At 40.9% G+C, this 13,914-nt stretch overlaps 2 protein-coding genes across 5 annotated transcripts; both read left to right on the top strand.

Moving 5' to 3' along the window:
- Positions 1-1,894: 1,894 nt before the first annotated feature.
- Positions 1,895-8,733, top strand: upf3a (UPF3A regulator of nonsense mediated mRNA decay). Of its 4 annotated transcripts, none has more exons than XM_037109708.1 (11): positions 1,895-2,091; positions 3,017-3,123; positions 3,255-3,361; positions 3,588-3,686; positions 3,858-3,968; positions 4,082-4,137; positions 4,223-4,381; positions 4,489-4,622; positions 5,480-5,768; positions 6,511-6,571; positions 7,320-7,456. In XM_037109708.1, the coding sequence occupies exons 1-10, from the start codon at positions 1,951-1,953 to the stop codon at positions 6,523-6,525; spliced, it is 1,218 nt and encodes a 405-aa protein (XP_036965603.1). In that variant the 5' UTR covers positions 1,895-1,950; the 3' UTR covers positions 6,526-6,571; positions 7,320-7,456. The 4 variants fall into 4 exon arrangements, with proteins under 4 accessions (XP_036965603.1, XP_036965602.1, XP_036965601.1 ...); XM_037109707.1 differs by having other exon boundaries at positions 5,480-5,780; XM_037109706.1 differs by lacking the exon at positions 6,511-6,571 and having other exon boundaries at positions 1,896-2,091; positions 7,320-8,733.
- Positions 8,734-9,999: 1,266 nt separating this feature from the next.
- Positions 10,000-13,526, top strand: p2ry8 (P2Y receptor family member 8). The gene is made up of 3 exons (XM_037109709.1): positions 10,000-10,138; positions 11,348-11,667; positions 12,234-13,526. The coding sequence occupies exons 2-3, from the start codon at positions 11,375-11,377 to the stop codon at positions 13,009-13,011; spliced, it is 1,071 nt and encodes a 356-aa protein (XP_036965604.1). The 5' UTR covers positions 10,000-10,138; positions 11,348-11,374; the 3' UTR covers positions 13,012-13,526.
- Positions 13,527-13,914: the final 388 nt, after the last annotated feature.

Below are 13,914 nucleotides of genomic sequence, written 5' to 3'. Positions count from 1 at the left end.
TACATTAGGTAGAGCTGAACTTTTGTACTGGAAAGGAGACTGAGGGAAAGAGAGGTGATGGAGGTGAGAGCAAAAGAAAGTGAGGTGTTATTGTAATGTTCCATATCCAAAATATCATGATGGCCTTTATATTTCACCACTATATGGTTCAATCTCGCTTATATAGACTACTCTGCTAATCTATAAATGAGTTGAATATAATAACCTGTGTAGCCATACCCACGGACCTCCTAGTAATGGAGGTGGCCCAACCTTTGTCGAACCCTCTACTACATGGCAAATGTTTTATCGCTAAAATCCTGCGCACGGCCCTGGTGTAGGCTCCATGTGGTGATAAACGGTCTGGAGCTGTGGCAGCACCGTCCTCTCACATGTCCTGTCGTGGTTCAGGGGAGGAGTGAAATGAAAACACACGGCTCTTCTCCGTCGCTCTCTGATGTCCACAGTCCAGACACAGTGTTTCTCCGTGGACCTTTCTTCCCGATGGAGAGCGGCTTTGGCAACTGGAGAGATGGGCTGTACTCCGTCTAAGTCTGCCGTCGTTTACAGCCAGGACAAGGTGTGCCGGGACCTGGACACCTGCTCCACCTTCGTCCCCAGCCTGAAGAGCTCCGTGTCGACGCCAGAGAAGTCTCGGCTGAGTGCGGAGAGCAGCCGGGGCAGGCAGACTTTCCTCAGTGGTGAGTTCACGGTCAGATTATTAGTCCGACTACGTGCATCTCGGGATTTAGTCGACTACGGGACGTTAGTTTAAGAATTCGTTTTAAAATACATTTGTAAAGATTGAACATAAGATGTGAGCAGACGTTAAGGGAAAAGCAGTGAATAGTGTATTAAATCCAGCCTCCTTCCCGAGCTTCAGTGACATCTCACGTTTCTATCTGACAAGTTATTGTTGTGGACCTCCCGGTTTTCTCCCTCAGTTCCCTGCCGAGACGTCCACGGGCGGTCTGTGAGCCAGTCCTCCTACCCTGACTGCTGGAGCTCTGCGGGCAGCGTGCCTGCAGGCGGCTCGGCCTGTCCGGATCTGCCCGGCATGAAGCCCCGCAGCACGACTCCGGACCTACACGGTGACACTGAGGGACTCCTGAACTGACTCCGACCCGCAGCTGTACACTGGCACATGGACACACACATCTACTTTATCGGTGCAGCTCATGTTTCTTACACACTGATGCAAAGGATACACGAAGGCAGCAGAGCGTTTGTGGACTTGTGCTCTGAGTGTTGGATTGCTTTTCTAATGATGGCTGTGTAACAATGATACTTAAAAAACAGATGCATGGGGTCATGGTGGAATCTGCATAATGAGTAATTTTACTTTTGGTACTTTAAGTTCAATATGACTACTACTTTTTTGTTAGTGGTGTGAAACCAGAGTATGCACAACATTCCCCAGTAAGAGTATTTCCGCACTACTTTGATGTTACTTGTAATGATCTGAGTTGTTCTACCAGTGGTGGTGAAACAGATTGATCTTTGATGCTACTATACTTTTATTGTTCACAAATTATGATAGCCCTCAATAATAAATGTAAATGTAGGGTTTAGTTACTAGCTATTTCACTGTTAACATACAATGGAGTACTTTATAAACTACATTTTTAAAAAATGAACTATGCCTTAATAAATTGTTCATAAAGCCTTTAATCCTTTTTAACCGTGAGGTAACTAACTACAGCTGTATGAACTATGTCAAATTTCCCTCCTCTGCATCATTTTTATTAAAACGTATTCATAAATACTGGCAGTCAAAAAAAAGAGGAAACATACAGTTCTCGCAGAAACAATAAACTCATGTTGATCTTCAGTGTGTTTCCACCCCGGGATTGAAACGCTGAAACGCAGGAGAGCAACGCTGTCTTTTTAAATCCCCTCAACACTCGCGATATCGCCACACTCTCGCGAGTGCGCCGCGACTTAACACGGGCGAGAGGGAGATGGAGAGAAATGAGGTCTGAAAAGGACCAAATGACCGTGGGCAAGGAGAAAAGCGTCGTCGAGATACAGTTTCGTGACCTCCCGAGAGAGCAGGAAAACACTCCCGGTAACCCCAAGCAGAAAGAGGAGAAGAAGGAGGTTTTCACCAAGGTGCGTAGCCGAGCGTTTGGCGATGTGTTGCATTGTTTACGCTGTGTGGAAAACATGGTGGAGGAGGAGGAGAGCAGGAGGAGGAGGAGGAGGAGGAGGGATCACTTCAGCACCGCGGACAGCGACGTGGCGGAGGAAGGACTTCATTTACGAGGCGGCCGCATCTTCTTCCACCTGTCAACTACACTTAGGACCGCATATCACATTAGGCTTCACATTTCGACGTTTGTAGTTAGTGTCAGTAGAAATGTCATAAACAATAGACCTCACACCGTGTCCGAACCATATTCCTGCATCCTACGTGGTTTAAGACATGTTCTCTGAAGGTGCCATGTCTGTGTAAAGCTGCCACTGACGATTATTTTCAATGTGTATCACATGTATTATATATCTGAATTATGTTCAGTGTATAACATATTTTTGATAGAAAGAATATTCACACATCGGCTACATCTGCAGGCCGAAGTGATAAGAAACAACCACGCCCCCTCGTGTTTTCCTTTAAGTATCTTTAAGATTAAGAAAAGGGAAGTGTAAGGAGTTAACATGACCCTCTTTAATATGCCTGTCTGTCAGATCGGGACTTGAAAGAGAAACATCTCAAGAACAAGTTAAAAGCTGAATTGTACATTTAAATGCAGAATTACATGTCTTACCAACATGGTTCTTTCTGCTGAAGTGGAAAAAAATAACACATACGAGGGTTGATTGATAAGTTCGTGGCCTAAGGCAGAAGGGGGTGAGTTCTACATCTCTTGCTCCACCACCACTGGACCAAGCGTGTGAATGTAGGAGGGGACTGTGTTGAAAAATAAATGTGTTGGGCTTTTGGAAATTGACTCCTTGTACCTTAGGCCACAAGCAATCACCCCTTGTGGTATATAAACATATACCCTAAGTTATATATATCAATGACTGATTACAGGTGGTGCTCAGAAGGCTTCCACCTAACCTGTCAAAGGACCAGCTGGAGGAACAGCTCAGTCCACTGCCATGCTATGACTACTTTGAGTTCTTTCCAGCGGATCAAAGGTAATAATGATATAACCATTCAGGAAATAACTTGCTCTTATGACAGGAATTAAAAAAAAAAAAAAAATGTATTCCCTTGCATGGCATTGTTTACGACACCTCCCTTTTTCTCTTTCTCTCTCTTACTACAGTCTCTATCCACACTTGTTCTCCAGAGCGTACATCAACTTTAAAAACCCCGAAGACATCCTGCTGTTTAGGGATCGATTCGATGGTTACGTCTTTATCGACAACAAGGGTAATTCTTGATTTTGTTTAAACTCGGCATGAGGGGGGATGAACGTGGGCAAACAGTGCAACCTATTCTGCCATATTAAAAGCAAACAAGGGCGTGTTTGTTTTGCAGCTATACAGGCTGAATATTATGGACAGCGAGGTGGATTTAGAGCTTTTGTTGCCACTGTTGCTATCTGATAGCAGGTCTGTTAAATGATGAGCTGCCTTTCATTTCAATATTTACTCAGGCCAGGAGTATCCTGCAGTTGTAGAGTTTGCACCCTTCCAGAAAATCTCCAAGAAGAAGCTTAAAAAGAAAGATGCTAAAGCTGGGAGCATTGAAGAAGGTACTGATATATCACATTTGTGCCGTCATTAGAATGTGTTTATGAGACTTGACATTTAGATTGTTAACATATCCTTGTGAATATAAGGTTAGCAGAAAATCAATATTTGGCATTTTGTTGATGATCAGACATATGCTGCCTTTTTGCCTCCTCGCCCTGAAACTCCCTCAGACCCAGAATATAAGCGGTTCCTGGAGAATTACTCCTGTGATGAGGAGAAGTCTATGGCCAACCCTGAGACTCTTCTGGGGGAGATAGAGGCTAAAACCAGAGAGCTCATAGGTACAGCACTATATGCACAAGTCAATATTTTATCAGTCTCAAGATTCAGCCATATTTACTTAGCAGCTACGCTCAACTTCTGATTACTTCTCTCCCATTTCGTTTGGTTTCAGCCAAACGGACAACACCACTGTTGGAGTACATCAAAAATAAGAAAATTGAGAAGCAGGTAAGATGCGTCCGTGGCAAGAAAAGACCCACACATTTAAAAGATGCGATGAATCCTTTCTAACTTGTCACATATTATTCTACAGAGAATAAGAGAGGAGAAAAGAGAGGAGAGGAGAAGAAGAGAGCTTGAAAAGAAACGGCAGAGGGAAGAGGAGAAAAGGAAGCGACGTGAGGAGGAGAGGCGCAAACGGAAAGAGGCAGAGAAGCAGAAGAAATTATCTGATAAAGACATAAAAATTAAGGTAGAAGCTCATCATGAACAGTTCCACATCATCATGTCTAATCTTGTTCTTTGGACAGTGTATCATATAGTTATGGATTCTGTTGTGTCTTATCTGCAATTTTGTAGCTCCTGAAGAAGAGTGACAGGGATGATGACATGGATTCAGACAGAATTAAGGACAAATGTGACATTGGGGAGACAGACAGAGGCAAATGGGAGAAAGCAGGAGGCCAAATGAAGTCAAAGGACTCCAAAGAAAAGTAAGGATTGTGAAATTATTCACTATTGATAGGCAGCTTTCTGTCAGAGGAGGCTTTTTGATGGCTATGAGACAAAATGGTATAATGTACAGTCAGGTGTACTGAGGGAAAGCTGGTCACTTTGAAGGTACAATTTATGAGAAAGGTCATTTTTGATTCTCATTCCTGGGTCGGTCAGTACACAGTATGACAACCTGGGAATGAGATCTTCTGCCAGTGTGGCTTGCTTTGACCTTTTACAAAGTTCTCAAATTAACCTAACCCCCTCCTGTTTGATATTGGATTCTTTAACTTCTGAAAGAACTCTATGGATATCATCATTTATAACTGCAGCTTGACATTGTAATATAAAGTGAAAAACACACAATGCTTTTCTAATGATAAGTAAAGCCTTCAATTATGAATATGTTTCCATATTGCCATGAGACATCTGTACGGGCTCCCAATCTACCAGTCTGGATATTACTTTTATTTAAGATAATGTGTAATTTGTGAAGCATAAACAAATTATATCCCAACCACGTCTAAAAAAAATAAAAGGCCAAACTCTTGATGAACGAAAACCACTAACAGCTAAATTCCAAACATAGCATAAGTTGGAATTTGCTGACTCACTAAATTAATCATATGTTTCGTGAACACAGGGAAAACATTTTTTTGCCAGTTATGATCTGTTTTGAAACCTACATATTACATTTAAAGGTGAAACTGTTTTACTTGTGAATATTCATCTATATTTTATAGTATCAAAATCCCCCCACCTTACTGTAAAGTGGTCCCAAAAAGTCTTATAATAACAACTTCTATATGTCTGTGTTATGACGTATTTGATTTGCAATCTCCACTCTGACCACTAGAGGTCAGCCTGAGAGCGACAAGGAGCAGAGGGAGCAGCATGGCCGCAGACAGAGAGACAAGGAGCACCGAGGGAAGGATGAAGAGAGGAAACGACAGCGGAACCACTATGAGTTTGACAAGTTTATGCGCCGCAAAGATGAGACCAAATGGGGAAAGGGCTACTGTCAGGATCGGGCCAAGAAAGAGGGGCATCACCACGGATACTCTTACTGTCCTGACAGTGGAGACAAACTGGGCAAGGAAGACAGGGAGGACCTGGGTAACAGGAAGGAACGCCTCCGAAACAAGGTGAGCGAGAAGGTGAGCATGAGATGGGGGGCCGGGTTGACAATTCATTGCTTTTTCTCTCATGATGTAGACCTGTAAGTGTGTTTCAAATTTTGGCTGGTGTCTGTTTTTTTACAGGTGATTATCAGCTCAGAGAAATCAGGTTTCTTTTCTTTCAGAATACTCATGTTGTGAAAATGAATTTAATTCTCCTGAAATCTGCCAACTTGGAGATAGCACTTCTGCAAATAGAACAGAATGTAAATAGAATAGAACAGAGAAAAATAGAATAGAATAAGGTATTTTAGCTTATTCACAAAAAACATGCAAAACAGGTGGATTTACATTTCTCCCAAAGATAAATGCATGTTTGTGTATCTGTGTTTGTCCTGTGAAAAACAATACTGTCATGTTAGTGGCCACGGCTCACAGAACATCAGGAGTGTGGTTCACATTTAAACACAGGGACCCCGAGACTGTTCGTTATTGGTAATCATTCAGGACTGGATGATTTTTCTATACATGGAAATTAAATCTTACAAAGAAAATATTACAGATCAGACCATTGGCCATGAACAAAGGATTTAGTTCATAAAGTTAACCACATCATCAGTATTCTATTATTCTACATTAGTCTATATTTATCAATCAGAGGTGTTTAGTACTAGGGATGGGAATTGATAAGATTTTCGTGATACCAATGCCATTCTCAATTCTGCTTGGGTCCGATTCCCTTTTTGATTCCTGATCAATTTTTGTCAAGCTGGCTGTAGCCTGAGAGTGAGCTGTTGCAACAGTCTGTCATCGTCTAGACCAACAACAAGGTAACAAGGTCATTTGTTTGTTTGTCTTTATACAACACAGGGTTGCATAGCGTCATGAAAGTTTATGGTTTTATATATATTTATATATATATATATATATACACACATACACACACACACACACACACACACACACACACACACACAAAAGCAATACTTCTGTACTGTATTTTTTTGATTCTGCTACAGGGGATGTGAACAGTAGCAACAAAATTAGCTCCACTCTGGTGAATGAGAGCCCCTTTGTCAGCTCAGCCATGAGCTCTCTGCCGTGATACCCATGATATATTACTTACTCATTAAAAGAATAGTAAAAAAAAAAAAACAGCCAAAACAATCCTAATGTGATAACTGTGTCATAAGTTACAGGCTGCTCTGATATTAACCTTATATAGAGTGCTTTAATAGGTAGTAGCTAGTTTTGTACCAAACCAATAAAATAAGACTATGATGGTGAAAAGTCTCTATTGTAACTGACTATGTTGTCTCTCTGTTCAGACCTCAGTCATACTAGAAATGTAATGTGAGTTTTTATCAATGTCCTGGGAGTGTCTCAGAGCTTTTCTGGACATCATATCAGGGTGTTGGGTGTGGTGAAGACAGCAGGCGACCAGGGTGTTTTCTGCACCTGCAAGCCCAGTGCATGTTGGGATACACTCGAGGCCTGCGTGACTCATGAAAAGAATTTACATATACATTCAAATTGTGTGTGTCTCTCCCATGTTCCTGCTCTCTTGTCTCCCTGCAGGACCGTCCAGCCATGCAGCTCTATCAGCCAGGCGCACGCAACAGGAAGCGCATGAGCTCCGCGGGCAAAGGCTACGACTGCATCCCTGTGGGCCACTCTCCTGAACCCGGGACAGAGCACTGTTATGAGGTCGTCACCATGACAACAGGGCTGGAGAAGGGGTTTGAGAAAAGCAAAGATGAACTGTGAGCAGTATAGACGATTATAGAAAGTACACATAAATTATTGGGCTTTTTAGCCTACGTTGATGGTGAGAGGTTTGACTGGTTATCATTGAGATTTTGAAAATAACAAACTCCACTGACGGAGAAAGGCTCTTCAAAAGCAGCAGTCTTTCGGTAACTTTCATCTGCATTATGTGTATTACGGTTCAGAGCTTTGAATGTTGGTCAAGGCATTTGTTTTGCTGAAGCATGAACATTTTTTGCACGCACTAAACATTTAACTGTCTCACTGATTAGTATTAAAGAAACATCAGAGTAAACCGAAAGCTGAACGTTGAATGCATGGTGTAAACCATGTGGAGAATATTGAGAACAGAGGCAAACATTAGTTGTTACCTTCAGGAGAGCACAACAGTTAACTCACTCTTTTCACAGTAATTTGGTATATTACATGTACTGTTTTGGTGCAAATGCTCAGATCCTGCTGGCTACTTTTCAGTTTCCTCAAAGCTTTTTCACATGAAGCAGTGCAGCGTTCTTCCTTTTGCTCATCATGTGTCCCTGTTAGAGGCAGCTCACGTCTGGCGTCCATCAATAACTTGCAAGTGGAACCTCATCACCTGAAACAGATCTTGTTACCCAGCCTTTATAGAATCCACTGGACCTGGATGTTTTTAGAAATCTTATAAAGTTTTATTAAAACTAAATATAAGGTAAGTCAAACTTACAAATGATGGATGTAGAAAATGTTATAGATTAAATCGTGTGTATTTCTGTGTGTAAAGGTGTGCGAATGAGAAGGGGATAAGAGATATTATTGATGAAGAGTCAACATGTCACCAAGTTTTCCCACTTCTCCCTATGTTCTATGTGTCTTACATGGGGTCCATCGTATTCTAGGTGTCATACAACAGAGACAATATTTTTTTGTGATCAAAGCTTTGTACATGTTCACCCATGAGCCAAGAAGAACATACTCTCTACATTTCTATAAAGCATTTCCAAAAAATAAAATGTAAAGTTGAAAGATACAACACAGATGAACGGAATGCATATTCTATGTTGTGTGTGTGGTTTTCTATTGATCTTGTCAACTAAATGTAATTGAGAGGACACAAATGTTGATGAAGTGATATAGTGTGTTTAACAAGCCTTATATTATTTTTGCACATGACCTAACATTTGTCTATTATACCTCTTTCATCATTTTGTTCCTTTCAGTTGTGAGAAAATAAAGCTCTTCAACCGACTAAACTGGGTTTCAGTCATTCTGGAAGTTCTCCGACAGTTTGGGTGAGGCAACCCTGCCCATGATACGTATGTGCAACTGGCAGATATGAGTCAACAATAGTCAGTATCACAGCATTAGTGGCCGTAGACATGCAACGTCATTAGTGACACTGGTCTCCAAAGATGAAATAAGACTTAGCCATTTATCTATCTAGATGTCAGTTGAGGTCACCTGAAGTGAAGTGGAATGTTGAAATCGTGGTCTTTCTTACTTGTTGTGGATTACGACACACTCCTTTACTCAATGTTCTCTACTGCAAGGTTCACAATAATCTCACAGAAAGTGTCACACTGTCACCCAGATAAAGCAGAACTGTTATAATCAACAGGAAGCCAGCAGCATACGAACACATCCCGTGGATCTTGTGAGCAATGAGTTTAAATCTGGTGCTCTCACTTCACTTAAAAAACACTTTCTAAAAGAACCTGTGTGCATTTGTTTATAGGACAGTGTGTGCCAGCTGATACCTCAAACCCTCCTCGTGGTGTCTTAAGAAATATTTAAAGATACCCTCCGCACATGTGCTAAGGCATACAAAAAAATCTCTAATGTCTATAATGGGTTTTGCAGATATAAAGTATAATTACCACATTGAAATCCTTTCAATGGCGTATACTCCCTCTACCTCATTAGAAAATGCCAAAACACATTACATTTAGCAGATGCTTTTGTCCAAAGGGACTCATAGTAATTATTGAGTGCATAGGAAAAACACCATCAGCAATGAATGTGAAAAGAGCCTTCCTCTGTGAAACGCAAAACATTCTACAGAGTGAAGATGAAACATTCAACCGTAGGAACAAGAAGAAAAACTAATTTTTGACTGGAGGACACACTGATCCTATCCTGTCTAAGCCCACATACAGAATAGGGATTTTAGTTCTTCTCCATTTCCACTCGTCACAGGTATTTCTCTTTACCCACACTTGTGTTTTTCCCTTTTGAATCGCAGCAGTGATATGGAGGACGTGAAAGTGAAAGTTGCACCCTTTGATCGGTTATGAACCATGACTGACAATAACATGATTTTTTCAGTTTCCTATAAGCACTTTGTAGTGTGCAGTCCTCCCATGCGTTAAGATAATTCTTGAATCAGATGGTGAGGAGTAAGTCAGTCATGATGAGTAAATGAATTTGTTCTCCATGTGGCGCTCTTGGTTTGTCTTTAAAGAGTCACTCTCCAAGACCGCCTCTAAAGCGTGGCTTTTACTACAGTTGGTAGGATGAAATATGTCACATGCTCCATTTCCTCTCCCAGTCTGTCTGTGGTACAGTGACAAACTCAACCCCCCGTCACAATATCTACACCTCCATCTGCAACTGCCCACCTGCCTGTCTCCTCTCGTCTGCCTGTTTCCTTATAGGTGAGTGTTCAACTGACTTTTATCAGGGGAATGGTTAACCTTATATTTTCATAATTATTCCTTTTTGAAATTGACTTGAAATGAAACCAAACGGCACCACGTGTCAGTTGCATCATACATCATTTTTCTTGTTTTATTTCTGTTTAAGTTATTGGTAAAAGGTCTGCGGTCAACACTTGCCATTTTTAGTAAGGTTTTCAGTCAGTTGATAACATTTGCTCAAAAGAGGATACACCTGCATTGAAAGTATAATGTAAAAATAGCATCGATATACCCACATTAAAGAAATTCTTTATCCCATTACAATTATTAAATAAATAACTCTCCAGGGAGAAATTAAGTAAATAGAAAATAATGAACTAATTTATACTTATATCTTATACTTACTATATATATATATATATATATATATATATATATATATATATATATATATATATATATATATATATATATATATATATACACACACACACACACACATATATACATATATATGTGTGTGTATTTCATATATACATATATATAAAAACATAAAATGCCACATCTTGGCTTTTTCATTATTGCATTACAGTGTGCTTTTCTCAGGTGTTACCAAAAGATCCTATTGTCATCCTGTATCAGATTAGAAGTGATGGTGTACATTGTATAACTTAAAGTGAAACATTTACAACGGCTCAACAATGTGCCTCTGTTGATTACATCTCCGTTTGGTTTGTGGTAAGCCCCCCACCACCACCATGTGCACCACATATGGTAGAAAGTGTTTGTGTTTCCTGTCCTTGCTGTAGTGTTCACTATGTAACGTTTGGCACTGTCTCAACTCCCTCTTTAAGCCTGTTCAAATATGATCACTGAAAGTTGTCAGACTAACTCCTAAGCACTTTTGCATGTGTCAATTATACGTTAGGTCCCCAGAGCGACAGTTGGTACTCTGCAACCACCAACCAACCATGTCCTTTTCCTGTGCGAAAACTCCACCCAGCACATGTGCTGCTTGCACGCGAACAACAACACAGTCTTGATATGATTGCTACTGTATCTGTTTCACACCTTGAGATCAATCAGTTTTGCACCCAAAGAAAAGAGATTACACCTTCTGGCGTGCATCACTTTGCTGACGATTTTGCTTTTTTTCCCATAAGTATTTTCTGAGAAAAATGAACTCTACCACATCCTCACAAGTCTTTGTCAAACTCTGGCACACAGGTGGTGAGAGGCCATTCTGAGCTGATCATGACGGGGAATTCCAGCAGCCCCAAATTAGACAACGCCACCCTATCCCTGTTCAAGAATACAAACACCAGCATTGCCATCTCTGTCATCTACATGTTCGTCACTGCCATCAACCTGGTAGGAAATGGCCTCTCCATGTGGATCCTCATATTCCGTACCTACCCCAAGTCTGCCTCCATCATCTTCATGATTAATCTCACCTTCACTGACTTGGCTCTGGGCATAGCCCTGCCATTTCAGATCGCCTACCAGCTCCAAGGGTATAACTGGAGTCTGGGACCCAAGATGTGCAGGTATGACTTCCATTGTTAAAGTACTGATGCGGAAAAAATCCACATACATTTGAAAGGACATTCTTCACCTTGTTTACCTTGTGATTGTCAGTCAAAACATTATTTTGACAGTCCATCACTTAGATTTGTTTGACATTTTGATAAATACAGGTTGCTTTTTCTTGCAGAGAGTTAGATGAGAAGTTAAATGTCACTCTTATCATATCGGTTTCTTCATTACAAACAGCCGGCAGCTATTTAGCTTAACTTAGCATACCACAGAAATGCTAAACAGGGGTAAACAGCTAGCCTTGCTCTTTCCAAAAGTTACAACATCAGCCAATTAGCACCTTTCAAGCTCACTAATGACTTTTTACAAAAACTTTAGATTACTAGTGACAGCAAAGATGGGCTACTAAAGGGTTATGTGTCTTACATGATTTTGTGGATTGGTTTGGTTGGCTCCAAACCTCATGGTGGCAACAAATAATTCACTGCCCTTGGCAAAAATGAGCAGTTTCTAACGCAACCAACCATAAAACCAGCGGTGGTCCTTTTTACATTTTGTTTTTTGTCTCCATCAATAGTTCCCTGACCCTCATCTTCTACACCAACATGTACTGCTCCATCCTGACCATGATGGCCATCGGAATCGACCGCTACCTCGGCATCGTCAGGCCCATGCTGTTCAGGCAGATCAGGAAGAAGAAGTCCATTGCAGTCGTAAGCTGCCTCCTCATGTGGGGTCTGGTCCTGTGCGTTCTGTACCCACTGATGACCACAGACCTGACCTTTGAATTCCCTGAACTCGGGATCACCACATGCTTTGACATGCTGAAGAAAGACATGCTCCCATCCACGGCAGCCTGGGCAGCCTTTCTCTTCAGCATGGTGTTCATTCTCTTCCTCTTCCCTTTCTGTGTCACGACATTCTGCTATGTCAGTGTCATCCGCAAACTGGCCAAAGATTTCAAGACAGCCCAGAAAGATAGAGCAATACGTCTGGCTGTCATTGTTCTCCTAGTCTTCACTCTTTGCTTTGCCCCGAACAACATCCTCCTGTTGACCCACTCAGTGCTGAGACTCTTCTATCAGAAGTCCATTTACATGGCCTACAAACTGTCTCTCTGTTTCAGCTGCCTGAATAGCTGCATCGATCCATTCATTTACTACTTTGCTTCCAAGGATTTCAGACAAAAGCTGAGGCAGATAATGAATCTGCATAGCCTGAGTAGTGGGGACTCAATGAAGATGGAGCATAAAGAGAGCGTGTACTCGGCACATTTCGAGGGCCAAGAGAGACAACACAGCAAGGTGTATTTGATGCCAGGCACATCACAGCAGAGAGAGAATGAAACGACTTGAGGAAAGACTAAAAGATGTGTGGGAAAGGGAGTGATAGTGTAAGAAATTGTGACTGTCGTGGGCTGGCCTTGTGTGCATCAAGCTCTTACATCACCTTTTCCTGTGTCATTTTACTTCTTATTTTTCCTGTGCACGAGCTGATGAACATGGATAGCAGCTGAATGTCTTTGCCAACTTAGTCATTATTCCTGCATTACCCAATGTGTTATTTCATGGATTGAAAAACAAACATTAATTTCGTATTTCTTGATGTAGCATGCATGAGTGTCAATAAAATGTGAGTTAAACATGTATTTTATGGATGCCCTCTATGCCTGAACATAGCTGACTTTGTAACATTTATAACATATTCTCTGTTCATGTTTCTGTAAATTGTTGTCCTGCTTTTGACTATGAATGGTTATTGTTGACATTTTGACCTTTTTAACTTATGAAACTTTCAATCTCCTGCTATTGTTAATTTTGTTTTCTCTGTTTTTTATGTCCACAGAATAAACGTTTTATTATTATTATTATTATTATTATTAATATATTCGAATTTTTATGAATATTTTCACAATCACTATTGTTATTATTGTGTATCAGTACGATTATTATCATCATCATCTTCTCTTAAATTATTATTTATTTATTCTTATTATTGTTATAGTACTAGTAGTGATTGTTGCACGTTGACACTTGCATATGACTTTTATGTGCAGGGGCGGTTCTGGGGGGGGTGCCGGCAACAGGGGCTAGTGCCTCCCTAACTCTGACAAAGAGTCTGCATCAATAATACACTGACAGATTTCTTGAAATGATTTTGTACTGAAGGGCATGGTGGAAAAAAAAGTGTCTCAGCAGTTTACTACCCAATCAAAATTGTTTAAATAGTAAACACTGTTTTCCCATTTATTGCATGTC

This window comes from Acanthopagrus latus, chromosome 9, assembly GCF_904848185.1.
Source record: "Acanthopagrus latus isolate v.2019 chromosome 9, fAcaLat1.1, whole genome shotgun sequence".
Taxonomy (NCBI): Eukaryota; Metazoa; Chordata; class Actinopteri; order Spariformes; family Sparidae; genus Acanthopagrus; species Acanthopagrus latus.
This window is presented reverse-complemented; position numbering and strand designations above follow the sequence as displayed.

Coding starts and splice junctions, on each gene's coding strand:
- p2ry8 (XM_037109709.1), top strand. CDS start 11,375: ATGACGGGGAATTCCAGCAGCCCCAAATTAGACAACGCCACCCTATCC. Junction 11,668..12,233: donor CTGGGACCCAAGATGTGCAG/GTATGACTTCCA, acceptor CTCCATCAATAG/TTCCCTGACCCTCATCTTCT.
- upf3a (XM_037109705.1), top strand. CDS start 1,951: ATGAGGTCTGAAAAGGACCAAATGACCGTGGGCAAGGAGAAAAGCGTC. Junction 3,969..4,081: donor TAAAACCAGAGAGCTCATAG/GTACAGCACTAT, acceptor GTTTGGTTTCAG/CCAAACGGACAACACCACTG. Junction 4,623..5,479: donor TCAAAGGACTCCAAAGAAAA/GTAAGGATTGTG, acceptor TCTGACCACTAG/AGGTCAGCCTGAGAGCGACA.